Source organism: Amphiura filiformis, chromosome 12 (assembly GCF_039555335.1).
Source record: "Amphiura filiformis chromosome 12, Afil_fr2py, whole genome shotgun sequence".
NCBI classification, from domain to species: Eukaryota; Metazoa; Echinodermata; class Ophiuroidea; order Amphilepidida; family Amphiuridae; genus Amphiura; species Amphiura filiformis.
This window is the reverse complement of record NC_092639.1, coordinates 5,409,327-5,437,290: the sequence shown is the minus strand read 5'-3', so window position 1 is coordinate 5,437,290 and position 27,964 is coordinate 5,409,327. Positions and strand designations below refer to the sequence as shown.

General features: G+C 36.6%; 1 protein-coding gene across 1 annotated transcript in view; it reads left to right on the top strand.

Moving 5' to 3' along the window:
* LOC140165698 (FK506-binding protein 15-like) overlaps positions 1-27,964 on the top strand; it is a 126,449-nt gene that overhangs the window by 82,075 nt on the left and 16,410 nt on the right. The window contains 10 exon segments of the mRNA XM_072189007.1: positions 2,342-2,444; positions 4,184-4,355; positions 6,596-6,732; positions 6,911-6,994; positions 9,538-9,609; positions 11,035-11,158; positions 11,161-11,186; positions 16,735-16,827; positions 17,696-17,818; positions 19,328-19,435. Coding sequence (XP_072045108.1) covers positions 2,342-2,444; positions 4,184-4,355; positions 6,596-6,732; positions 6,911-6,994; positions 9,538-9,609; positions 11,035-11,158; positions 11,161-11,186; positions 16,735-16,827; positions 17,696-17,818; positions 19,328-19,435 — 1,042 coding nt within the window.

The window sequence follows — 27,964 nt, the reverse complement described above, 5'->3', positions numbered from 1 at the left end:
CTTATTGAAAGAAAGCTGCATCATTCCAATTTATAGGCAGCCTTCTAAGCATAACTATGGTACTTCTGAAGAAGATGGACATAATTTTGACTGAAGCTTACAGGGTCAGAATTTTGTTTTGCAGTGCAAGAATCAATATTGCAGAATAAATTTACGATAATCATTTGAATCTTGCAAATCAACTCTGTGTAAACTACGAAAGTATGTGAGAATCAACTGGGATTCATTGCAAATCTGTTTACAAGAATCGGGGATAATCCTTTCTCGGATTCTCGCTGAAATTCTGACCCTGGCTTGACAGTTTGCCTGACAGCTTGTCTGACAGCGAACCTGTTGAAACCCTCAAATTGTACAAAGTGTATTGTGAATAATGATTTATCATATGGAAATAGGCTTATACCTGATGATTTTTATTTCAGAGCAGAATTAAACTGGAAATATTACTTTTACTAACTTGTGTAAGATCTTTCGTCAGATAACTCTCAACATCATCAGCTACATTTTAAATTCTACTTTGGTATTCATTTTGATTTTTCCAAAACCCTCCAGCATTCATGTGAAATTTGTGTTCTATTATCAATTAGTTTTTTATATATACATGTACAAATAATATATATTTAAAAAAAAAATTGGTTATAATGTAAATAAATAATTTATTTATTACAGTAATACAAACCAACCACAACCTTAAAAAGTATTTTTTGTTTTCCTTTTCAAAAAGAGCTTTGTATTGTTTACCATTATAACATTGTGACTCATTTAGTGATCCTTACAAAACTTCAACTGAAGACTTGCTTTATTGGGTAAAATATGGGAAATGTTTCAGAATCTCAGATAATACATTGGTTGAAAGTATCATGCCATGTTTTAAGGTTAATGTCTGCACTGGGACATTCCAGTTAAAATCCACACACCCCCTGTAGAAGACATGACCTTAATCTCCCACAAAGGGAGTGTGAATTTCAAATGAGGTTACCTGAATGGGTGACTCCATTTGAAATTCACACTCCCTATGTAGAAGATTAAGGTAATGTCCTCCATAGGGAGTGTATGGATTTCAACTGGAATGACCCATTATATGTATGTTTTAGCACCTTGTGTTGTGGCATGTGTTGTTAGCATGCTCCATGCAATGAAATATCAAACATTTATGTGTGTTTACAAACTGTGTCCTTCTAACGATATTGGTGTGTGTCATGTTGCATGTATGTAAATATGAATGTAATTGGCCTATTCCTGTTATAATCCATACAACCCTATGGAAGATTATGACCTTAATCTCACACACAGGCAATTTAGATTTAAATGGAGTCACCCATGTGGGTAACCCCATTTGAAATTGACACCCCCTGTGTTGAAGATTAAGGTCATGTCTTTTATAGGGGTGTATAGATTTCAACTGGGATATTCCAATGTAATAAGGTGTGTATGGTTAACCAGATTCTGGGAAGTACTGTAAAAATATCATGGGTAAATAATGTGCGCCCCAAAAATGGTAAAAACATCCATGGTATATCCTGTACATATCTATAATTACTGTATTTTACCAAATTAGGTCCCCTTCCCCAGTAAGCACCCACAACTGCCTTTAGAAGCACTCCCGTTTTTAATACACCAGTACAGCTAAATGTTGAAAAATAATTATGCTATGATCAGCTTGTAATAGGCGGGACTCATAACATCATGTATTGATAAAGAATAGCGTTCACGCTTTGCGTCTTGCTTGATTGACTCACGCTTTTGTGAAAGGACTCAATTAACGCGCGCAGTAACAAAAACAGAACAATTCTCGCCTATGATACAGTCTTAACTTTGTAGCTTACATTATAATGATTTTGCCTTCAGATGCACTGTTTCAATAGGGGCCCCTCCCCCCCCCCCCAAAAAAAAAAACAACCCAAAAGTGACTGACTTAATTAAGCAGGATATGGGATGCTAAATAGGTTAAATGTGGTACACAACTATATGTGTGGGGAATAGTATATGTGTGTGTATTCAATAAAGGTGTGGTGTGTGTGTGGCAATTTATTTGTGTGTGAATGTTGCGGTCAGTGTAGCCATGCCATGTTATTGTAGTGAAAACATATCTGTCCTAAATATTTGTTTGATCATGACCATGCTATTGACAGCATCTTGGATGGAATTATTGCATTGTGTTTGTGCACAAATTGAACTATAATTTATGCATGTCAGCTTGAGATATTTTATTCTCATAGAGACTATTTACTTGGAACTTGACAGAATTTGATGCATTTTATGCATGTGAATTTGACTTATCATATCATTTCATAAATTTGCCTTTGTATGTATTACTTTCTGACCAATAATTCTTACATTACAGGTATGTTGAACAAAGTAATTCATTACTGGAGAAGAGAAATGATTCGTTCCAACAAACAACGGCACATACACAAGCAAGGGTTTTAGAATTAGAACAAGAAAAGGTAGGACAAATATTGAATATTGTTATTCATCTTGTTTAACAATAAAACTTGCATATGAATATATGAATACAAAACCAACCCAAGTCCATACTGGCCAAATTGAGTTATGCATGGGAAATTTTTGCTATACATAGCCCAGTCATATGTATGAAAGAACAACTCAAATTCATCATCTGTGTCTATTGAGCATGTGTAAAATAGCATGTATGAAAGAACTACCCAAGTCCATGATTTGAGTCTTGTAACACATTGGTTGAAATCCAATATGTAACACATTTATTGCTGGAGAGTGACTTTTGAAACAAAAAATGGGTTTAATCAAGGAAATTGTGTGGCTTATATTACATGGCAGAATGCTTATCAACATTATACATACCTGTGTGCTTTATTTTGTATTATCTTACCAGTGTTAATCTCATTCCAACATTGTTGTCTTTGTATATGATTAAAAAAACCACCCAAGTCCAGCATTTGAAATGAACCCCACGAAGTCCCTGAAATACTAATCGTCATACCTAATACAGTTTAACCCACTCATTTGCACGTAAAATTTACCATATTGACCAGGTATATCTAACTGAAGGAATGAAAATGATACACAGGTTTTTTTCTCAAAATCACTTCCCATGGACTTGGGTGGGTTTTGTATTCATGTATTCATATATTTATTGGTTAAGAGTAAAATGAGACAGGTCACTGCATGCATGCTGAGATATGGTAATGCATCTCATTAGGGACTTGTGATGTAAGAAGCACGAACCTAATTAGTTTGTTCATACATTTATTTGTATGTAATGTAAGTTAATTCATTCAATTCAACTTTGTTCATTCGTGCATTCATTTGTTCCTTCATTAGTTTGTGTTCGTTCGTTCATTCATTCATTCATTCATTCATTCATTCATTCTAATTTGGCAATTGTCAGGTAGTTCCAAATTCCTTAATATTAAAGAATTCCAACAGATCGACATGGATAGAGAGCCATCCCTGTATGTACCATATTGGTTCCATTAACCGGCCATGCCCCTGTAAGCACCCACCAAGTGACTTTACAACAAGCAAACTGTAATATTGCCCATGCAAATCTGGATTATGGTCTGAAACATTGGGCCCACTGATGGTGATGAAAGAATATTTTTGGCCATTTTTTACTTACTTAATTATGTAAACAATGTAAAAAATAAGCACCCACCCAAAATAACTTGGTTAAGTGCCCTATGCGGTTAATGGAATGAATATGGTACATGTAGCTTGCAGTCAGTTTCAAAAAGAGTAGGTGTATAATACCTCTGCGACTATCTCGATCTGCTGCTGTGGTGTTTGGATTCTCACAATCTACGTACACACAGGTCCAGGCTATGCATTGAAAGCATGGACTAAAGAGATACAGATGAACTCCAAACAGTCAAAGTCTCAACATCACCCAATAATGAGGGCCGATTGTTCTATGAAGTGTGCACGTGCCGCAAATTTTTACGGTCTTTCACTACCTGTCGCATTTATGCAAAAGCACACAACGTGATCATCAGACACGGCACGATCGAACGATCAGCCCGCATGAATATGCGAGAATTTACAGCATACAATGCACAGGGAATTTAAGTGTGTATTTGTTTATGATTGAGAGGCTTCTGCTTGGAAGAAGTGATCCAATTCTGATATTCACCATAAACAGCAGTGCTATGTGCTTCATAGAGTGTCAAATGCTTGTACTAATTATATAAATCAATATATCCCATAGGTACAATTGACGACAGACCTAAGCCATGCTACAGCCAAGATGAGTTCATTCCAGCTGGAAGTGTCAGCGCTACAGCAGAAAGAAAATCAACTCAAAATCCAACTAGCAGCAGCCTTATCACAAGCACAGGAGAGGCTCAGTGACCTGGATAACTTAAAGAGTGATCATGCAGGTATGTGTGTGTGCTTATACTCAAGAGTATGGTGGCCTAATCTTGGGCTATTCCATTTGAAATCCATACACCCCTATGGAAGCTGTGACCTTACTCTCCTACACAGGGGGTGTAGATTTCTAATGGAGTCACCCACCCAAGTAACCCCATTTGAAATTCATACTCCTTGTGTAGAAGATTAAGGTCACATCTTCCGTAGGGGGTGTATGGATTTCAACTGGAATAGCATAATGGTTTAGAGTGTTTTGACTCATGATAATAAGGTTGTTTGAGTCTGTCTAGGCCAATGTGTTTCTTCCTTGAGCAAAACAAGGTATTTCGCTTGTGCTACATCACACAGGTGTATAATGGGGAGCTGTTAGGCTTGTAATGCAGCGCTGTTATAGATGGCCAAATGCTGTGATATATCCTAGTAGCAGCAGAATAAATGTAAAGCGCTTTGAAAACTATTCAACAGGTGCTCTATAAATGTCTGTATTTGTTTATTAGCTTATAATTAGGGGTCACATGAAAATTTCAAACCCACCCCTGGAATTACTTTTTCTGTCAGGATTGTTCCTTCTGCAAAATGATTAAAAAAATTCTTTGAATCAACTCAATCGGACAATCTGTTGCGAAGATACAGCCTTTTAAAGATTCGCAAAATTGGCCATTTTTACCCCATTTTTAGGAAAATCCTGATTTTGTCATAAATTTGCATATTCATGAAGCGATAATTGTAGGAATAAAGCCAAAGAAGGCATGAGATGTATTGTTTTTGTTTATTTAATGTTCATTTATGCAAATATTAAAAATCTAGGGTCATAATTGCTATATTTGCTTCTTTACAACATTTTTAAAATGGCTGAAATCACAAAAATAACTCTTTTGCCAGGACTTTTAAGGTAAATATGTGTGATTTTCACCATTGAGGCGCTATTATGTGCCAATTATGACCTTCAAAGGCCTGTATTTCCTAAACTACACAACCAAATTGTCTGATTTTTGCACAGGATTTTGCTCTGAGGGTCTAGATTGTAAAACTGAATATAGCATAATTGTACATCTTTGGGAAAATAGTTTTATTTGATGACAAAAATTTATTTTGTGCGTAACTTTTTTATGCATGACCGTACAAAAATGCTATATTCACCTTCATTACGAGCAGAAAATTGTCTATCTAATTAGGTAGTCGGGTTTGCACAGAAGTTGCTAGGAGACAAATTATATGGAATTCAAAATGCCCAAAAGTTTTCCAACTGCTGCAGAATCTGTTACAATTTCCACCATACATTTGTGTATGTAGGCAGGGGGTACACACAATAGCTAGCATTGTGGCCACCCTATTATAATCTGAACCAACAGTATTTGCTTGAATGGATAAAGGGGTACTGATATTGCAGGTTATGTTAGTTTTTTTATGCTGTCAATTTTCTTTGAATCAACATGGTTATGAATTGTTTGCACATTACAAAGCTTGAAGAAAAACAAATAGCTATGAATAAAAAACACACCCACGTGTTTTTCTATACAAGTCCGGGGTTAAAAGAATTTGCCAATCAATGTCACTTTTATCATTCTATGATCATGACCAAGACTAAGATATTATTTTGAAAATCCAGTATTGACATCATACATGTGTATTTCTTCCTATTTTTGTATTGTGAGTAATTCTTTTTGGGAGATTCTAATTTTTGACTTCTTCTGGGCATATCGTTTATAGAACACTGCCCAAACATTAATTCCTTTAGAAACAAAAACACACCGTGGACCCTTATTGTGTGTGTGGTTGTTAACAGTGAAACCGTGGACCCACACACACAGACATATCATAATCCAAACGTGGACTTCTTTGATATTTCACCGCTAACCGTGGTCCTGGTATTACATCTACCATAGAGGACCCTACCCCATATGCAAAGTTATGCTGTATAGCACCCTCTGCAGCTGTCCTACGACCGTGGACGTCCACGTTTCGCAGTTTATGGTTTTTCACTACATAAGTGTGGACTCAAAGTCCATGTTTGTAGGTGAAAACAAGCGCACACACACAAAAAGAATGCCAACCTCAATTTGTTTCTTTCTCATATTACACCAATTAAACAATTTTGTATGCCCTAGTGTGAAACATGGTTACCCAATCTCGCCATCTAGAGATTCCTTCCACGTTTAGTCACCAGGTTTGTTGAAAATATTCATTATTTCCTAATATAATTAAAAATGTAAAATTTTTCTTCTTATTACCACTTTTCCTTACACAGACTCTGATACTAAAATAGGTGAATTAACGCGGCAACTCAAAGATGAGAGGATGGAGAAGAAGACGCTCAGCTCTAAGCTTAACACAACAGAAGAAGAATTATCTGATGCCCAAACTGAAAGAGACACATTAGAAAAAGTGAGTCCAGATATGTTGATGACTAAATTCAAATATTTTATGAGGCCAATTTAGTCCATCTCTAGAATCCCTAGAATAAGGTGGAGTAGTACGGGGGAGTATGATGAAAATTTAGTAAATTCTTAGAAGATAAAGTGTCCACTAACATATGTTTGTATTTTTTGTTGTTGACAACCAGGCTATTGTTGATAGGAAACGAAAAGCAGCTGCTGATAAACAAAGGGCAGAAGAAGAAATGGAAGAAGTCAAGAGAATGTATGAGGTGAGAATGGCTATAGAGATCGCTCCCTATGTCTTCCATAGGGGGTGTATGGTATGAGTTGAGAATGGCTATAGAGATCGCTCCCTATGTCTTCCATAGGGGGTGTATGGTATGAGGTGAGAATGGCTATAGAGATCGCTCCCTATGTCTTCCATAGGGGGTGTATGGTATGAGGTGAGAATGGCTATAGAGATCGCTCCCTATGTCTTCCATAGGGGGTGTATGGATTTCAAATAAAATACTTCCCCCCCCCCCCCCCCATAGAGAAATGGTTTTTTGCCAAGGCAGGAATGAAACCAGGACTTCCATCACTGTGCACAGGATGTGTAGATTGCAAATGGGGTACACCACCCCTTTGTGGGAGTTTAAAGTCATATTTTCCATAGGGGGTATCTGGATTTAAAATGGAATAGCCCAACACTTCTCACCAATAGTTCACATGTAGCAGTGTAATCGCCCATTCAGGTAACCCCATTTGAAATTCACACTCCCTGTATGGAAGATTAAGATAATGTCTTCCATAGGGGTGTGTGGATTTCAACTGGAACCCAATTAGCATCCATTTCCTAATTTGCACATGAAATTGGGTCAACAATTTCAATTATATCTTTTCATTTTAGCCTCATTTTCATTTTTTACTCCCAACTGACCGGCCAACTTGAAAAGCCCGCCTACCCTTAAAATGGTTTGTTTCCGTCACCTAAGCATTGAGTGTCAACATTGCGATCATTTTTCATTTGATATTGTGTTGCTTTTATGCTAAAATATGGAAGCTTTTGAAAACTTCAGTCTATAAAAATCCTCTTTGGTGAAGTTCCACAGCATCAGCTTTATCATAATTTGATAATAAGCATACCTTTGTTTTTAACAAGCCATGTTTTCTTTACATGCTAAGTTCATCTTTATGAGTGCAGTTAATATATTTTTCTTTGGGTGTATAAAATAAATATTTTATTTACTGTATATTTATTTTCATGCAAGACATTGTCTTCATACAAAGTGAAGGTATATTTTCTATGTATTTTGTTCCTTTTTAGTAAGTCAGTTAGATAGTCACTGCATGTGTAAATGAATTCTTCTTTTTATGTTAGCATAGACAATTGAGGTTTGTACATAGGAACAGGCTGCTTTGCTTACTAAAGTGTTAAAAGAAATATGCATCATGTACTAGAACGTATATTAAACATTACGTAACATGCACAAGTGAGTAGACCAGGAAAAAAATCATGAGAATGCCTTCGATGCCAGAACTGGAAACCAGGTACCTTGTTTTGGTTATCTTTTGGTTGTTCCTTTCTTTCTTTCATTTTACTTTCACAAGTAATTTTATGTAGAATAAGCATTCCTCCCTCTCATTTAGACTCACCATGTTTCATGTTATTGACGGCTTCCTTAAAGTGTTATTAAAATTAGTAATTATATTTTTGAGGCAATCAGTTCCAAGGGAAGTTGGACACTAGATTTACCAGATTTTGTAGCTGTAGATGTTTTATGTCATACATTTTGAGAATGCATTAAATACACTTTCTGACCACAGTTTTAATTGTAAACTATTCCACTTTCATATATTTTCAGATATTCTTTATTTTGCATGGTCGGTATTCTCTCTGTTTAATGTATAGTTCAAAGATGTTACTTTTGTTTTGTTGCATTTAGTATATTTTGAATCTTTTGTTTAAACCCTCATCTTAAAAACCCATCTATGTGAAATGCTCCAATACAATGCCAGCTATCATGAGGCTATTATTTTAAATTTTGAAAAATTAAAAGAGAAAAAGAAACGAAAATCCAATATGACCCAACCCTAGCCAGCCATGATTGAACTTTAGGGATTGGGAAAGGGGTTCTAAAGCTGTTAACGTGTGTTTTTATCCAGTGTATAAAAATGCACTCCTGATGAAGAACTTATCAGTGGAGTTATGTTCTTTCCATTTTAGTTAAACTGACATTTCTGGATGGGTTATTGTGCTAATCTAAATTTGAGCTTTGGTGCAAATTATTATTACTCGATATTTTTGTAGATCTCTCTCTTTTTGTAAGGCATTAGCGCAGCGGTAGTTCCCTCGCTTTGCACCACTGAGGTCCCAGGTTCAAGCCCCGGCGCGGCCCAAAGACTCATATGCACTTGGTTTATCCCGATTCCATGCTCGCTCTCGCAGGTTTTCTCCGGGATCTCCGGTTTCCTCCTGCTTCCAAAAAATCGGTGATTAGTTGTTTGGTTATCAAAACTTCCTTCACCCAATGGAATTTGGGGAGCTGCACAGATAATTGGTGGATGTTACATTCTAAGTGCGGATAGGTCTGCGCCTGAGGTTCGGCTGCAACTGGCCTAGATGATGCGATCTGATTGTGATGATTCACCATGGCAGCGAAATTACAGCGCTTTGAATCCTTCAAGATCTAGCTGGAAAAAGGCGCTATATAAATCCGAAATTTATTTTATTTTATTTTAGGCAGGCTAGGGCGTGTCAGGAGATATTAACATTATTCAACAGAATCATCCATATTAATAAATCATTGACTTAAATTGAATTTGCTTGTAGGATGAGTTGAACACATTAAAAACCAAGCTTAAGGAGCAGAAGAGCCATGTAGATGTAGCCACGGCAGAACAGGTATGCTAACCATATCACACTACACTAGATCCATTTTAATTTATCATAATCAAGCAAAAACTTAATGATTTTGCTGACAGTTCTGTTTCCTGACATACTGTTCTCAAGGCTGGTGTTGTTGTGATCCAACATCCATTTAATAGCATTTTGGATTTTTGTTTGACAAAACCAAGTGAATTTTTACTCAAACCACTCAAACTTGTTTGCCGGGAATGTGGATCAAATGACCATATCAGTCACACCTGATGAAGTCCTCCGATGTGTAGGACGAAATATTGTAGCGAGTGAAAATTCACTTGGTTTTGTCAAACAAAAATCCAAAATGCTTACCAACAGCTGACTGGCGGGAAGATATGTCACTTCTGGTATAGTGATATTTGAGTTGTCTTAGTTGCAGTCTCAAGCATTTACGTTACCATATAGCCTTATAGTGAGTTGCAAATTCCTGTTTTTTGATTGATTTACAAATTTATAGTCTCAAGCAGTGTATTAAAAATGTGACTAAGATGATAGACTCTGTCGTCTCATCACAATGATACCGGCTTTGTGAAAGTCAGTGGTGCACTGATGAAAGAGTCAACAAAACCAGTTCACTTGGCTTGACAAATTAAATTTATAACACAATACAATAACTAAACTTGTTGAACCTCTTTAAAAATTTCAACAACAAAAATCGCACAGAGTGAAATTTAAGAAATATGCGATAATTCAAAGTTTGATCAAATCACTTGGGTACAAGACAGTTGTGGTTCCATGTGTATTTGAGTGGCTGCATGGTTTGAGCTGGCTTGAATTTCTTAGAATAAGAAACTTTTGTCTAGATAACCAGAACACCTCATTGAAGATGGTCCTGGTTGTGATGGTTTGGTTTGTAGTGGATGATTAGGGACTGTGGTTCAGAGTTTCATTGCAGAATTTTACCCAAATGGGCAAGTTAAATATTATTGTCTTGAGTAATAAAACTAATGTGAAGTATGCTGATAATATTGGTACAGATTTGGCATGGTTATTTCTGTTGTGGAGTGAACAACCCAAGCTTCAGCAAACACTCCCAACTAATACAATTGTCCACAAATTATGTTTTCTCATCGAATTTTGTGACATGTGGGTTGTTACAGTGGGTATGGATAAACATGTCATATTTTGTTAATTCTTCTTCGTCTCTGTTACAAATCAGTCTGTCGTGTGGGTCTGTCACTCTGTCAGTCCTGTTTGTCTATCTCTATAACTTCTCTAACTTTTAGATTGTGGTGTGTGTTTGTCTTGGCCTATACTACAAGTATGTTGTATCTCTTTTTTCCATTGTACAGTTGTTACTTGGAATTTCTACAGTATTTACCCATGTTTCTGTCTTGTCTGTCTGTCTTGAGTAGTTGTTACTTATCGTTGCATGTTTGTTTAATGATTAAATTATTGAAAATGTAGGTTGCTCAAGTAGAGAGAGAACTAGAAGACCAATGGAAGGAAAGGTCTGAAAGACTACTTGCACAGGAACAAGATAAACATGACAGAGCCTACAATGAACTCATGGAAGATAAGGATTTGTTGGCTAAAAACTGGCTAACACTGAACAGAAGGTACACAGTATACTATTCACAGCAGCAACATCAACAGCTTTCCTACCTGCAATATCCTGACGCTTTCACTTCAATCTTATTCATCTCTTTTCTTTTAGTAGTATAGAGTAGTATTCTGTTTACTAAGGCTATTCCAGTTGAAATCCATACACCCTCTATGGAAGATGTGACCTTTATCTCCCACACAGGGGGTGTAGATTTCAAATGGAGTCACCCATTCAGGTTACTCCATTTGAAATTCACACTCCCTGTGTGGAAATTAAGGTCATGTATTCTGTAGGAGGTTATGGATTTCAAGTGGAATAGTACGTCCATTAGCCAGTGATATACTTAACACCAAGGGGCGTGCCTAGAAGCCTTCAACATAGGAGCCCACCCAAGGGCTGAATCATGCCTAAATAAGCTGAATTTGCATAATTTTCAAGACAACCTGGGGATGAAGGCACCCAAAACACCCTCTGGGTGATCACAAAAATGGAAGTCTGCCTTTCTCTCCCAAAAAAGTACTTGTCCATGACTACATCCATGGAAAATGCCATTTTATAGTGTTGAAACTATAAATGCCAAATTTGAATGGATTTTGAAAGAGGACACGGTATTTCACCATGTGTGTAACAGAGAATATATACAACACTATATAGAAAAGTACTATCCTTTTTTTGATGTTTTCATGGACTTGATGTGTAAATGTACAAATGGCAAGTGACCCTCTAGGCGGTAGCCATTTTCATTGATTCCTTTTGTTGTTGGGCCACTGGCATCAGTGCATATAGAGATAGATGGGTAACCTCTTGGCTAAACCCTTGCATCTTCTCATCTCACCAAGTACATTTCCCTGAAGCTTATTAACTACTCAATCATTTCTAGATAATCACCTCACTATCTCTCCCAATTTTTCCACCTGTTTTATTGTGTTATGTCATACTTTTTTAGCATATTATGCAGATACGCAGTAACCTCATTGTCTTTTCAGTTTTCTGTGGTTTTTACCTTGGCAAAACCTGTATCTTTCCAGCATGCCCTGCAATTATTCTGTATGTGTCGCATTATAGCGCATTGTAGGACACGGTGAAGATCCAAGCTGCTGCCTTGCTCCATCCTGTTCTTGGGTGCCATTTTGTTTACTGGGTTATTCCAGTTGACATCTATACACATACTCCTGTGATGACATAACCTTAATCTTCCACACAGGGAGTGTGAATTTCAGATGGGGTTACCTGAATTGGTGATTCCATTCGAAATCTACACCTCCTGTGTGGGAGATTAAGGTCATGTCTTTCATAGGTGGTGTATGGATTTTATCTAGAATAGACCTTGTTTGTCCAGTTGTTGTCTGCCAAGGTACAAGGCTATGTATCCTACTCATTTTTCACTATATCTATGAAGCTTCCCACCCTCCTGCTATTAATATACTATAGTTCAATTTGCTTCATCAAGAGAGTGACGTCAATGTGTTGTCCAATTTGTATAGTATTAAAAAGTGTGTGTCGACTCAAAGAACTGGCATGTTTACACGCTCCATTACAGGCAGTACGTCTGTTCATGTGCAAAGTAACTACAACAGAGTACTGGCGTCACTCTTTCGAGGAAACAAAATGAAACATAATCAAGGTAATGGCATCATTAACTCAGTAAGCCTTTTTGCAATCTCTGCAAATTATCAACTGAGCATTCAAAGTGGAATATTCAATCCAATCTTCCACATAGGCAGCCAGGTAAATGATCTGCCACTCATCAGCAATCTGTGATTTTATTTTTTTGGGTTATATAACATTAATCATTAGGCAGTTCTAACCAGGCTCAACCAATTCTTTGCTTGTTATATGCATGCGCTGTGAAGACAAAAAGACCAAATAACGTGCAGAACACCCACATTGAAATATTATCTCCATGATGTTACCCACAATGCACTTCGGTCTGAATTTGTGAAAAAGGCTTATAACATTACTTGCCCAATTAACTTGATTGGATTATTTCAGTTGAAATCCATGCATGCCATATGGAAGACATGATGACCTTAATCTCTCCCACAGAGAATGTGAATTTCAAATGGGGCTTCTTGACTGGGTGACTCCATTTAAAATTAACATCCCCCTGTGTCAGTACAGGAGATTGAACTCATGCCTTCCAAATGGGGTGTATGGATTTCAACTGGAATAGCCCATTTCATCATTATCATCATTGGGCAGGAAAAACCTCTTATATGCTTATGGCCCCTGAACATGTTTAAAACAAAACTGCCAATAGGTTACATATGAGATTTTGCTTTAAAAATGTTCAGTGGCAAATGACATATAGGAGGTTTTTCCTGCCCAACAATGTTATATAAACTGCTCAAATAAAGAAAGTCCGCAGTCATGTAACCCGTCCTACACCAAAATTTGATCTTGTTATGACAATTTGATTGATACGATCGTGTGCAGAATCTTGTTAGCTCCAATTTGATACCAAATTTGCTACCAAACACTCAAAAGTGACAAAGATTGATACCAGTTTATGGCATTTGGTGCATTTTCAAAAGTTGCAAATCAAAACGAAGCACGCGGTCGAAATTGCTTACCTTGGCAATATGGTAAAGCTTGCTTGCCCACGATGGGCCCCTGTCGACTATCCCAAGTGCGCGCTTTATTCAATTGTTAATTTAAAACGCATGGATTGCTACAGTGCTTTACTGATGAATACTATAGGGCACGATGCAATCGATATGACCTAGCGGTTGTTTCGGGCTATGTCAATGGTCGCGCTCTGCCATTCACCTCTACAGGTCCGCGTGGTCCGTTTGTAATTTGCAACTTTTGAAAATGCACCAAATTTCATGTACTGGTATCAATCTCTCTGAATTTAGCGTTTTCGGTAGCAAATTTAGTATCAAATTGCAGCTAACAGGATTCTGCACACGACCTTTTCAATCAAATTGTCATAACAAGATCAGGTTTTGGTGTAGGACGGGTTACATGACTGCGGACTTTCTTTATTTGAGGTGTTTAGTTGCATTTGTTTGATTTCAGTACAACATTCTTCTTTTACCGCATGGGATAAAATTGGGCTATTCTGTTTAAAGTCCACACACCACACTGTCATCTCAATTCTAGTGGCACCTTCAATCCAGCTAGAAATTTGTGCTAGTTTTACGTTAAAACTTAAATTTCACTTGAAAAAAGTTTGTTTGGAATTTCAAAATAGTCTATACATTTTCCCACTTTTTTATGGATGAAAATGGTTGGATCTATAATTATTTAAACTACTGTATTTGATAGGAATTGGGGTGTGGTTTTTAAGTGGATTAGCCCAATGGGACATGGGGGGGGGAATAAACACACATTAAAGGATGTTAAAAGACAGCCTAAATTAGGCTATTCCAGTTGAAATCCATACACTCACTATGGTAGACATGACCTTAATCTTTCACACAGGGAGTGTGAATTTCGAATGGGGTAACTTGAATGGATGACTCCATTTGAAATCAACACCGCCTGTGTGTGAGATTAAGGTCATGTCTTCCATAGGGTTGTATGGATTTTAACTGGAACAGCCCATTGAGTCATTAGATTATGTAGTAAAGCAGTATAAACTGAATGGCGCACATGCAAATCAGACAAGTACAGGGTGTCCCAGAATGATTTATACCGAGAAATTTTAAGTTCTACATATATTTAGCTTTCTCAGATTTTTTAGATTTTAAAAATTGGACATTTCTAGTAGAAGTTAGAGAGGATTGCGTAAAAATGGTGAATTCCAAGTTTTGACAAAGCAACCTATTTTGAAAATCTGTAAAATTACTAACCATTCAGCACAAAGTAATGTTATGCAGTATATTGCTGCGTCCTGTTCTTACTTCTACTAAATAGTAGATTTTTAATCGTTTATTTATGATGTTACGAAGCAATCTTTGTATGAAATAAAGGATTTGCTATGCTTGAATGACCTTAAACTAATCTTTCTTTGGTGGCAGTTTTGAAGACAATTATTGAGGTGTGTGAGTTTTTCATCATTTGAAATGCCGGCAGGGATGGATTTTTCATAAAAGTGTAGAGAAGGTTCATCCTTAGTGTCACAGCATGCATTTATGTCCACAATATATGGGCAAACCCACAGACAGCTATGTAACGAATAAGATTAAAATTTATCATGGAGGATCCTTGAGGATCCTCTGTAATAATGACATTTTGGCGTAAAAATTGTGGTAAAAATCACATAAAAAGTATGTTTTTCAACCTAAATATCTGATGTCATATTGAAATGTTTCACTTAATCCCATATCAAGAATTATTTAGCATTGTAAGCTCTACATCTGTGCCAAATTTGGTGTATTTCCTATCAAAGAATGTAGGATTTCTCCAATATATTGCACAGTGCGGCTGGACGATGGTGATAAAGGATCCATGTGTTATGATGCCTTTGCACTGTAATTTACACACATGCAGTTTTCGTCCATTTTCAGCAATAGCAATGTCACGCCAAAACGAATCAAGCTATTTCCATGAAAGTCACAGAATAAGTAGGAGACATGCGTGGCATTGTATTGCACTTATTAAAATTAGATACACTGTTGACTATATATTTTTGATAATTAGTTCAAACATGGTACAAATCATTCTGGGACACCCTGTAGATTAAAAATTTCATCCTAGTGAAAGAATTAATATTTATACTTTCAGGTTATTTTTATTTGTTTTGTTTCCTTTCATTTTGTTTTGTTTTGTTTTGTTTTGTTTAATGTACTTTGCTGAATGTAATAATTATTTACTTTCAAATTGGGGTTATTTGAAAAATAATTTTGTATTCTTAGATCCTTCTTTTATTTGATTATGATATGCACATTTTAATTTAAGTTATGCACATTTTAATTCTTTGTAAATTATAACCTTTGAATAGAAATTTATGGGGAGATAAAGAAAGAGGGCAAGGCAGGGAGGGAGGAGATGATATATGGAGAGAGATAGAGAAATGAGAGCTGTATATTCACCCTTTGCACGGCCATGTCAAAATAAGGTTCTACCTGCAAAGCGTGTGCGTACGCCTGTCAAGCACATGCTTTAATTACCGCGTACGCTTTGCAAAAGCATTCTGACGCATTGCTAGAAAAGCGCGAGAAACAAAAATGGACTTTTTGTGCATAACGTTTGCAGGAAGAACCTCGTTTTGGTAGCAAATGGGGGAATAGTCTGCCTCACCTCAAGTTGAGAGTAACACCATAATGCATTTCGCACATTTTGGCAGATTCAAATTGTGTGCGCTAACCTAATCCCGTGGGGCGTATACACACATATAGAAGAGCGAATTGTCCGTATGCTGGTGATGCAACCGCATAAACAAACCAATTATAATCTGCCACTGCGAAATCCAACATGGGGTTACTCTCAAGCTGAGATGAGACAGACTAGAGAGAGAAGCAAGAGATAAAGGAGGTTGAGGGGGTAGGTGGAGATATGGAGAGAGAGGAGACATGGCGATAAAGAGGGTGTGAGAGAGGTGGTGGATGATAGAGATGGAGAACGGGAGAGATCAAATATTAAACCTTACACATGATTATTTCAATCTTTTCAAGATGATGCAACTAAGATCAAGCCAAGGAGATAGCAAAGAAGAAATTGAAAAACTCAAGGAACAGTTAGAAGAAATGACAGTATGGAAGGAAAAGGTAGCAGTCTCACTTTTACATTTACTGTATCTCATGCTTGTATTATTCTCCTGAATTAGTTCTCCATCCCAAGCAAGAATAGTAAAGTAAATTACCATTCAACCTATTAAGCGCCTTTCATTTGTTACGCTCCCTGGAAATTGGGTGCGCAAATGTAAATGAAGCATTTTTTCCCAAATTGGCTTAATTTAGGCTCAAAAATACAGGCTTGCAAATTCTTGTACACCCTCTCCTAATTAGCACCTTCTAAACTTACATCTGTTTAAGCACCCCATTTAAATGAAGTTTTGCATAAAAAGGCTAACAAAATACTGGTAGAATTACATCAAAATCATCTTGGCACAGTTGCACAAAAAACCCAAAAATTTACATTATTTTGCATGATACATGTCAAGCTTGACTTTCAAATAAGTTTGCAATTAAGCATCTCCTTCAGATAACTTAAAAGGGCATTTTGTGATCCACAGCCTCATCCCGCCACTTTTCTCAAAAAAAGTTGAGATTTCTATACCACTGGAAATCTTTTGCTACATCATGTTTATGTCCCAAAAAATTTCTTGCAGGTTAATTTGTTTAGCAAAGATATCGTGAAATTTGAATTACATTCTGGTATACCAGAACAAAATTACAACAGTGGCCTATGGAGCAGTGTAATAGGCATAATCATGCATAACTCGCAAATGCAAAATCGGAATTAACTGAAATTTTGGGAACAAGCTTTTTTCATGGATATCTACTGAAAAATATCATAAAAAGAGGATGCTAGGATCACGAAATAATCCTTTAATACAGTGCATTGTCTTTACCATTCGTGATAATTTGATGTATTGTCAAATTTGTTGTTGTTATTACTTTGTATTTCATTCAGTATGATAATCTACACTCGGGAGCAGTCAGCATGAAGGAGAGGTATGAGGCAAGAATCAAGGAACTTATGCAGGAGAAGGCTGCCAATGCTGCAGCCTCTCCACAGAGTAATGTCATTGATGAGGTAAGACATTTGTATAGTATGAACCGAGGGTGGGCACTCACAGGTAAAGGTGTATTAGGCACGAATCAAGGAACTTATGCAGGAGAAGGCTGCCAATGCTGCAGCCTCTCCACAGAGTAATGTCATTAATGAGGTAAGACATTTGTATAGTATGAACCGAGAGTGGGCACTCACAGGTAAAGGTGTATCAGGCAAGAATCAAGGAACTTAAGCAGGAGAAGGCTGCCAAAGCTGCAGCCTCTCCACAGAGTAATGTCATTGATGAGGTAAGACATTTGTATGGTATGAACCGAGGGTGGGCACTCACAGGTAAAGGTGTATCAGGCAAGAATCAAGGAACTTATGCAGGAGAAGGCTGCCAATGCTGCAGCCTCTCCACAGAGTAATGTCATTGATGAGGTAAGACATTTGTATAGTATGAACCGAGGGTGGGCACTCACAGGTAAAGGTGGTACGAGTATTTGCAGCGATCAGGAGTCTCTTTTTCAAGCAATCCGGCAGCTCCGAAGATCCCACTTGGGGATCATGCTCCAGATCTTTAGCTTCAATTGAGTAAAACTTTCAAAAATTGTAGTTCTTTAGCTCAAATATGGAAAAATGTTGAATTTTCCACTTTGATAAAGTACTTTTGTATGAAACGTCAGTATATATTTTTATGTCAATAAAACATCGTTGAACACCACCATATCATTCAATACTTTTAACATAGAAAATTGCCCACTGTTGTTCAGAAGCCACTATTTTGCCTGAAGTCCCCAAAATTTGGCGCTACTTGCCGCACACTCCCCACCAAAATGAAACTTGAGGGCCCCTGAGGTAAAACATGGGGGAGTGTGGCAGAGTGGTTATGTGTTACTCCCCTCTGACATAATGAAGTCCAGGTTATATCCTTGGTTGGGCCACTTCATGAAAACAATCTGAATTCATATCTATAGATTAAATTTAGATTTCCAATTTGCCTCTGGTATATTTACTATTTGAGATGTTAGCTGTTGGTCCAGTGTAAAGAGAGCAACACCTGTACATTTGGTTCCGAGTTTTGTTTCGAAAATAATACGGTGTCCCAATCCATCGTGCTTAAAAATGATTCTGTTTTTATGTTGAAAAATCCTTGTAGGATATTGGAAGCGGCAATTGACCCTGTCATCGCGTATGCCGGAACTACTGGTCACATACGGCGCACGAGAATGTGCACACTATACGTGTTGCTGATTGCATAGTATGCTTGTGCTGGCGACATGTTCCCAGTACGTTTTTTTCAGTTCAGTGTTTTATCTGTCCCAACTCCAGTGACACCTCATGCATATTGTTCTGGGTAGGATTGGGCCCGTGCTCACTGGAGGGGCATGACAACTAGCACTACAGCCCTGTTATATTCATTTTTTTTAAAGTAAAATGGTAATACCTATACATCCAAAGGTCTAAGGAAATTAATGTGGTGTCACTGGAGCTGAATATATAATAGTTAGTAACTGATTGATTAATACTTTGATTTGGTTACATTCGCAGGTGAAGAAGATTATGAACAATGTATACCACACACTAAGGAATGAATTTGACACTAGTGCCAATTATAAGGGCAGTGAAATACTCAACATCATCATGAACACTATAAAGGTTAGTGTCCAGAAGTTTGACAGCAAATAAACTAGATTCTGTCAGTCAGCCAAATATGTGATACTTTCACCCATATGTATTGAAATAATAAAATGCATACACTGTTTATGAGAGAACTGAAGCTCTTCCAATGTGAAACATATACCAGGGATGTGAGAGGTCCTCGTTTACACGAATGTTCAAATGTTTTGATACCTAGGGCCACAGTTATTTTTTCCCAAACCTTGGATCCACATTTTTGTCTTGTAATGAAGATTAATACCACTGTCCTCTGCGTTGTGCTATTTGTACAAATAAGAACTGCTGAACTTCTCTGATAGGCAGTGTAGCTATTGAAATGTGTATAATTGCATATTTGCCAACAGTCCCGGACTAGTCCAGTGTTTAAGTTCTCCTATGTAGAAAAGGGACATTCCTATATCTGACAATCTTAGTGATTTTAAATTCTACATATTTTAATAATAAAATAATTATGTTGTCAATTTTAAGACAAAATGTCCTTATTCAAGGGGTGCTTAAAGAATATTCAAGAGATGCATTAGTATATTCACAATTTAATGAATATTCAACAAGTCTATTCAGATCTAAGGAGCTTGCTTTTCTTGGATCTTAAACTTGTGACTGTTTGAATGTTTCTATTCCAAGCACCGTTACCTGGTTAGTAAATCTGGATGTTCCTATTTCAGACTTTGGTTTGTTGGCAGATATGTAGTTATAATATTTTGCAGTAAACCTTTGAGGAGAGCGTATTTGAAGCATACATCGTGTATTTACTGCGTTGAAACGCACTTGTCTCTGATTAACTACTGAGGCGATCTGCTGCTGGCAAGTGGAAATTTATTAATGAACTTAATTGTAAGCTCGACTTTACAACATCACAGTAGTGCACACTTGTTAAAGGTTTACTGCAAAATACTATAGTCAATGAGAATTGAGAATTCATTGGGCAAATTGTAAGATAAATATTACTTGCCCTAGTGTCTAGTTGTAAATTTGAGTTTGTAGGTAAAATCTCACCTCAAGACATTATCAAACTAAACTTGAATATCCATGTACTTTATAAGGTTATTGGGCTATATTCCAGTTGAAATCTGAATTTCAAATGGGGTTACTTGAGTGAGTGACTCCATGATTTGAAATCTACACTCCCTGTGTGGGAGATTAAAGTCATGTCTTCCATAGGGGTGTGTGGATTTCAACTGGAAAGCCCATTTAAAGATATTCAAGTCTAATGCTGATGGGCAAGTTGTAATTCAAAGCAACTGGTCCAATCTGGACCATTCTGGACCAATTTGATCTAATCTGGACCAATGGGCTAGTTGACCAAAAAGTTCAGCATGAGCCATGATATGCGGCATATGTTATTAGGTATGGGATGTATTTCACTAATATTTACAATGTGTGTAAGTCTCTAACCCATCGTAACTCTTCTATATGATTTAGAGTAAGAATGGTTAAATGACTTGCGTACATTGCCAGTGGCGTATTCCCAAGGGGGAAAGTACAAAATTGTCCTGCTGACCAGCTCCTATAGATGAGTTGACCTCAATGTTTATCAACAAAGGCAAGGGACTGGTATATCGATATGCTTGAGTGAACCCCATGCAACCACTACACTGTTCAATAGCCTTATTGTGATGTGGCGGGAGTTTTAAAAATACAAGCCCTGAACAAAATATCATGCACACGCATACTGCCAGGCAAAAACAATGGAAATTGTGATGATGCGTGCTTAATGCGCATACTGCCAGGCATTGACGTCACAAGTTAACTCATCTATAATAATTAAATGGGACAAATGTGTGCAAATCATGCTTTCAATCTTTCAATTTTAGATTGGTCCAAAATAAAGTTAATTTTGGTCCAAAAAGACCCCACTGATGTTGATTAATTTTGTTGCGGTATTTTAAGCCACAGGGCAACTTGTGCCCCTCCTTGGTCAGTACATCATTGTACAATGTATTATAAATGTTATTGAAATTGGTTATTGCATATGAAATCCATACAACCTCTGTGGAAGTCATGACCTTAATCTTCCACACAGGAAGAGAATTTCAAATGGGTTAACCTGAATGGATGCCGCCATTTGTAGGAGATTAAGATCATGTCTATTATAGCACACTTTGCATACACAGGGTTTCTGATATAAATTTCTCGTACATATATATTATTGACCTTCAAGTCAAATCAAATCAAATTGGGTATCAAATCTACTTTGTGATATGGAATGCACCAAGACTTATAATGAGTTGTCATGCATGTACTATGCTCCATAATCCACCTCAGCCACTGTGTGGTTTTTTAAAACTAACATTTGTCATTGAGTTCCATGAGCTCATATTTGATAATGATCTGGTCCATGGAGGCCAAAGGAGACAGTTTTGAAAATTGAGTTACTATAATAATATTACCTTATACAAATATTAGGCCATCATATACTGAAAACACCAACAGTCTAGCATATTTGTTTCTAAAGTTACGAAGTTTTTTGATATGTATTTTCTTAGGTATTTTATTGTATTTTTACTCCATATTTTTGCCTTTATCTCTATTTCAAATTTGCCGCCTTTGGCCTCCATTGACCAGATTGTATCAAATGGCATTGTGTAACATTATGCAGATTGGCATCGACCTGTTCAAAACTGTTCATTAAAAAGCACCGGCTGCTTAGGGTTTTTACCATTTTCTTCTGAGACAAACTTATTGGCCTTATTTGGTAACAATTTCTTAATGGCCCTATATTCACCAAATTGTACTGCGAACTATGTTACTAAAAATAATTTGGGACATAAAGATTATTTCAGCCTATAGACCTTTTTGTGTGAGGTCACCATGTACCAATAAGTCATGCTCAATGGGCTATTGGAGTTGAAATCCATACGCCCCCTATTGAAGACATGACCTTAATCTCCCATACAGGGGGTGTAGATTTGAAATGGAATCATCGATTCAAGTAACCCCATTTGAAATGTACACTCCCTTTGTGGAAGAGTAAGGTTATGTCTTCCATAGGGAGTATGGATTTCAACTGCAATGTTTGACCATGCTAACTTCCACGTGTTACCATTATTACATTGAATTTTGCCATGTATGTATGTATAATGCAATTTATAAGGATCTGTGAAAAATTTATATTGTAGATTGTGAGATGGTTTTTTCCTCTGGGTACATGCTTTGTACATGTGTGGTTAACTTGCTGTGTGGAATGGGTTATTTCATTTAAAATCCATACTTGGAAAGAATTAAGAAATATCTTCCACAGGGGGGAGTATGAATTTCAAATGGAATTAGCACATGAACTAACTCTATTTGAAACTCACCACCCTGTCTAGAAGATTCAGGTTGAATCTTGGTCAGAGGGTGCATGAAATTAAATGGAGCTGCCTTATGTGCTCATTCCATTTGAAATTCATACTCCCTCTGTGAAAGATATTTCCAACATCTTCCTCAGGGGTAGTGTGGATTTTAAATGGAATAGCCCAATATGATTAATGATTAATTGCAAAATAGATCTGGATGGGATTAAAGATTACAATCTCACTTGGTTTGATGTGGTCTTGCATTATGTATTTCATATTATGCATCGTTTATCAGCTGTGTTTCTGAAAATGTGTATGGGAATGTGTTGTCCAAATTGGCTGGATTTCTACAGACAATGCTAAGATATGATTTGATTTGATTTTTTCGGGTTTTGACAACCCTGGATAACCCAAAAAAGCCTCTATTGAAGCTTATTTCCATTGGGGTCCATTTGAACACCGGGACGGGTTGGGAACAGTCAGGGGTTAACACCCTACTCTTTTCGAAATTGGCTGCGAAATACATGTACAGGTATGGCTCTCTGCACACGGGACCGACGGCTTAACATCCCCTCTGAACGACGGAGTACTTTCATGATTCATTTACCCAATTCTAAATGAACTATGGGGAGAGCGGAAGTCTGAATTTAATCTACAGAAGTTGCCAATTAATTTCAGACTTTTTTTTCCAAGTCAATATCCCAGCAAATCGCCACCGCTGGGAATTGAACCCGGGACCTCATGCACTAAAGGCAAGTACCCTAACCACTGCGCCACGCTCTTTCCCAAGTATCAACATTTTAACCATAAAGGAACAGAATGCTTTAGCACTTGTTTAAAATACCTTTGTTTTCCCTAGACTTTGCCACAGTCCTAACTATATGTTTTTTATAAAGTTTTTATGGTTAACATTTTTTATTACCTTTGGAATCATATCCTTTATTTTGACTTATAAAATAATTCTATTCACTGGGAATAATTTTATCAACATTTTATTTTTTATTTATAGCACTATTTTGGCTTATTTTCAAAGGTTACACACAATATTATAACTCCAGGATGTATTGTTATTACTGTCTTAACAATTACTAATCCTATGTTCAGAGTCATGACAGCTGCTTCATTACTAGGTTACAGCTTGGAAGCAGCCATTGACCCTGTCATTGTGTATCCTGGAATTCTATAGTGCATGAGAATGTGCACTATACATGTTGCTGCGCTGATTGCATAGTACTCCAGTGCTGGTGACACATTCTTGGCACCCATTAGCTCCCTAGTACCTCCCTAGTAATTTATGGCACCTGTTCAGGTGTCTATGGCACCTTCTGTGTGCAAATTTGGCTGGTCCAAGTTTGGGGGCTGCTACACTCCAGGTGTGTGTCCTGCTAGTGAAATTTATTTGAGCATCTGCAGATGCTGACAAAAATGGTATGTTGATGGTGCCTTGTACAGTGAATTTTTTGCATATTTGACAAAATCTTTTACAGTTATCTTGCAAAGAGTTGCCCTTAGAAATAGGTCATTATTCCAAGATTTGAACAGCATGCACACACTCCCTGGCAATTCTTTTATGACTCCTTTCCCTATTGTATAGTAACACAGTTTCAATTTGAGCTAGATATATTAAATTGGAAGGTTTTAGTAAGCACTGTATTTTTTATAATAATGGCGACAGATCCTTATGCAGTTTTTGTAGATAAAAGTATATATATTTCTGTCTTTGATAACAAAATGCAATATTTACCAAGCTATGGACAATGATTATATTTTTTGTGATGAAAAAGGATTCCAACTGTTGAAAATTTTGTTTCAACAAGGCTTTCTTTCAAAATTTTGAGATAATTTATTTCTAAGAATTGAGACATATGTTTGCATGTTGTAATATGATTTGCTAGTTACTAGCAATGCTTGTAAATATGTAGATATATATATATATATATATATAAAACCTCAAATGGTTTTCTTCAAAGTGAGGGTGCTTAAACATGTTTATCCAAAAAACATTCGCAATTAACAACGACTAAAAAAACCCTGAGCACTACCTGCCGATCTAACATTGCCTCTGATTGGTCAATTACATGATATGTTCACTTTAATCACCAATTAGAATAGAGCTTTGCAAATAATTCACCCCAATTTTTTGTGTGGTGAAAGTATTCTAACAATGTTGGTGATTGGTCCAATTGATAATGAAAATTTCTTTTTGACCAATCGGCAGGTAGTTCTCATGGCGTTAATTGTTATAAAACTGTGCAATACTAGCCAGGTTAGCATGTCTTAGTTCCATAGATTTCCACAGCTTTGATGTTGTTTTGTTTAACTAACGATTTTGAATAAACCAACGATTGACAACACTAGAAGATCTTATGTCCGTCTTCACGTTGATGGTGTTTTGTTTGCAAAGAAATTACATGTCAGGATTGGTTATTTTATCTTGTGGTAGTAAATTTGTCATAAATAATAACTCAGTTCAATTCAGTTCAATTCAAATCAAATTCTGTTCAGCTCATTTTAATTTAAATTACTTGGATTTATGGCACATATTCATAATATGTGATGTGATCAAGCAAAATCAATTGCAAGTCGGAAATATTGATTTTGAGATATAGCCAAACAAAGGAAATATTTCTTTTTGTTTCCTATTGTTTTGGAAACTCTTTAACTGCTCATATCTTTTGAACTGGTTGTCCAATTTTGATGGGGTTTTCTGCAAAATGTAGGTTTGCAAATGCTTGTTACAATCCAATAGCCCTTACATGTAAAAACCCATTCGGAAATCATCCGAAATTGCTCGGAAATGAAATCACATTGACTTCTACTTCTACGGTAATTCTTGGTAGACCAATGTTCACTGGTATCTCGCCAAGTGGGATACCAATCACGTATGAGCAAGGCAGGCTAAAAAACCTCATGAGTGAGTGGGTTTTATTCAGTAAGCTATGGGGTCAAATAATATTGCTGGACAGGAAATGTCATGAATCCAATCATGGTACCCTTTTGCGCGAAAATACACCTTTCATGTATTTAGCCAAAGTGAACATGGGGTCATCAGTTTTTTTTCCTAGCATATTGAGCTAACACCTCAGCCACTTGGTTTTTCACAATAGGATACTAATGGAAAGAAATGACCAAATCTTCATAATTTTTCGTCATTTAGATTTTTTTTTTACAGAACAATAAAATATGCATCACCTCTTCCACAAGTCAGTCTCTTACACAAGACATGCCATCACAAGCTTGATTGCACATTTAGTATCCGTGGCAAAAGTACCTCTAACATCCATAATTGACAGTGTGAAAGACCAATGAATTGGCATGATTAGGCCATGAATATTGATGACGTGTAATAAGATTTGATACCACACTATCGCCCGTAGAAGTAGCGTAGTTAATCGGATTAACTACCATAGCAATAGATGAATACAATTTTTACTGTATCGCCCTGCACTACAACGTTCATACGGTACCGATGCATTGAACCATATATGTCAAAGATATACTAATCATTGCACCTGTAAGATTACTCTCTTTGAAAAGACCGGTATTGTATTCAATCTATTATATGATTGAAGACAGGTGATGGGTGCAACCTGCTGTAGAGCAGCGCGGTATATTCAAAAATTGTATTCATCTATTGCTATGGTAGTTAATCCGATTATGATGTCACTTCTATGGCGTATACCAACAAAGATGGCAATGTCTCAATCCAGTAAACTTTCTAAATCAAGACTTTTGCAGCACCCTGTAAATATCTCTCTACTATAACCACATCATTTGCTGAGTATTTAGCACCCAGTTCACAAGTTCTTTGAACCATATGACTTCTAATATCAATTGACAAGCATATGTGTGACTTTGTATAGCTAGCTATGTAAGTAGTATTCATATTTTAGCATGTATTCAAATGCATTTTGGCATGTGATGTAATATTTAAGACTGAAATTTGTATATATGTGCATGTTGCATGAGTGTGATTTTCAGGTTTAATCGGCTATTTCAGTTGATATCCATACACCCCAGGAAGACACGACCTTAATCTTCAACACAGAGTGTGAATTTTAAATGGGGTTACCTGAATGGTTGACTTAATTTGAAATCTACACCACCTGTGTGGGAGATTAAGGTTATGTCTTCATAGGGATGTATGGATTTCAACTGGAATAGGACAATTACATGCATATTGTTTGAAAACATAATATATGCATATAAAAAGTTTTGAGTGCATAAGAAAACATGTTGAGGGGAATGGACAGAGAGAGAGAGAGAGAGAGAGAGAGAGAGAGAGAGATCCTATAATGATGCGTACATGCTGGTGTGTGTATGTATTTTCAATGCATGTTATGTCATGAGTTTTGCGTATGTTTTTGTGATCGCCAGATATTGCTGAATAGCTAGCTTCCTACTATAATAAACCATCTGTATCAGCATGCTGTTTATTATTCTGTCAACCGAGGCCAATATAAAGTCTATACAAAAAGTAACTCAGCTGTTATAAATATGCCTATAGATTCAGAACTAATAATTGTTTTCACAATATTTCAACATAAAAAGAAGGATGATTTATTTACGCGCATTTTGATACCCCATTTGTCCAATTTTGTTCAATATTGACAATACAGTAGTGTATTGAAAGAAAAATACCCCAATTTAAAAGTTGCAGTTATTTGTATTGATTTGAAGTAAGCGCGAAGATAATGGCAGGCTTTACCCGTGTTTACAGTGCTGGCATTATAACCATTGATCGCTGTAAACTGCAACTTTTAAATTCGGGTATTTTTCTGTAAAAGCACTAATGTGTTGTTAATATTGAACGACATTTGACAAATGGGGTATCAAAATGTGTGTAAATAAATCATCCTTCTCGCTATGTTGAAATATTGTGAAAACAATTATTAGTTCTGAATCTATAGGCGTATTTATAACAGCTGAGTTACTTTTTGTGCAGACTTTAGATTTCTGTTATTAGGCATTATGTAGAAATATTGACGATATGAGAGATGCAAAAGGTTGAGAACAGGGATATAGTGAGATACAGTAGAGAGCAATCTTATATGTGTTTAATGCATAGTATTTTACTTTACATTTGTTTGCCTTAAGTTTTGTATTGACACAGCTGCCTATTTCGCTGATCTTAATTTCGAATCTGCCATGTAAAGTTAATCGTGCAAAGCGTACAGGCACAAGTAAAAGGGTGGTATGTCGACACGCTTGCAGCATGACTGCGAAAACG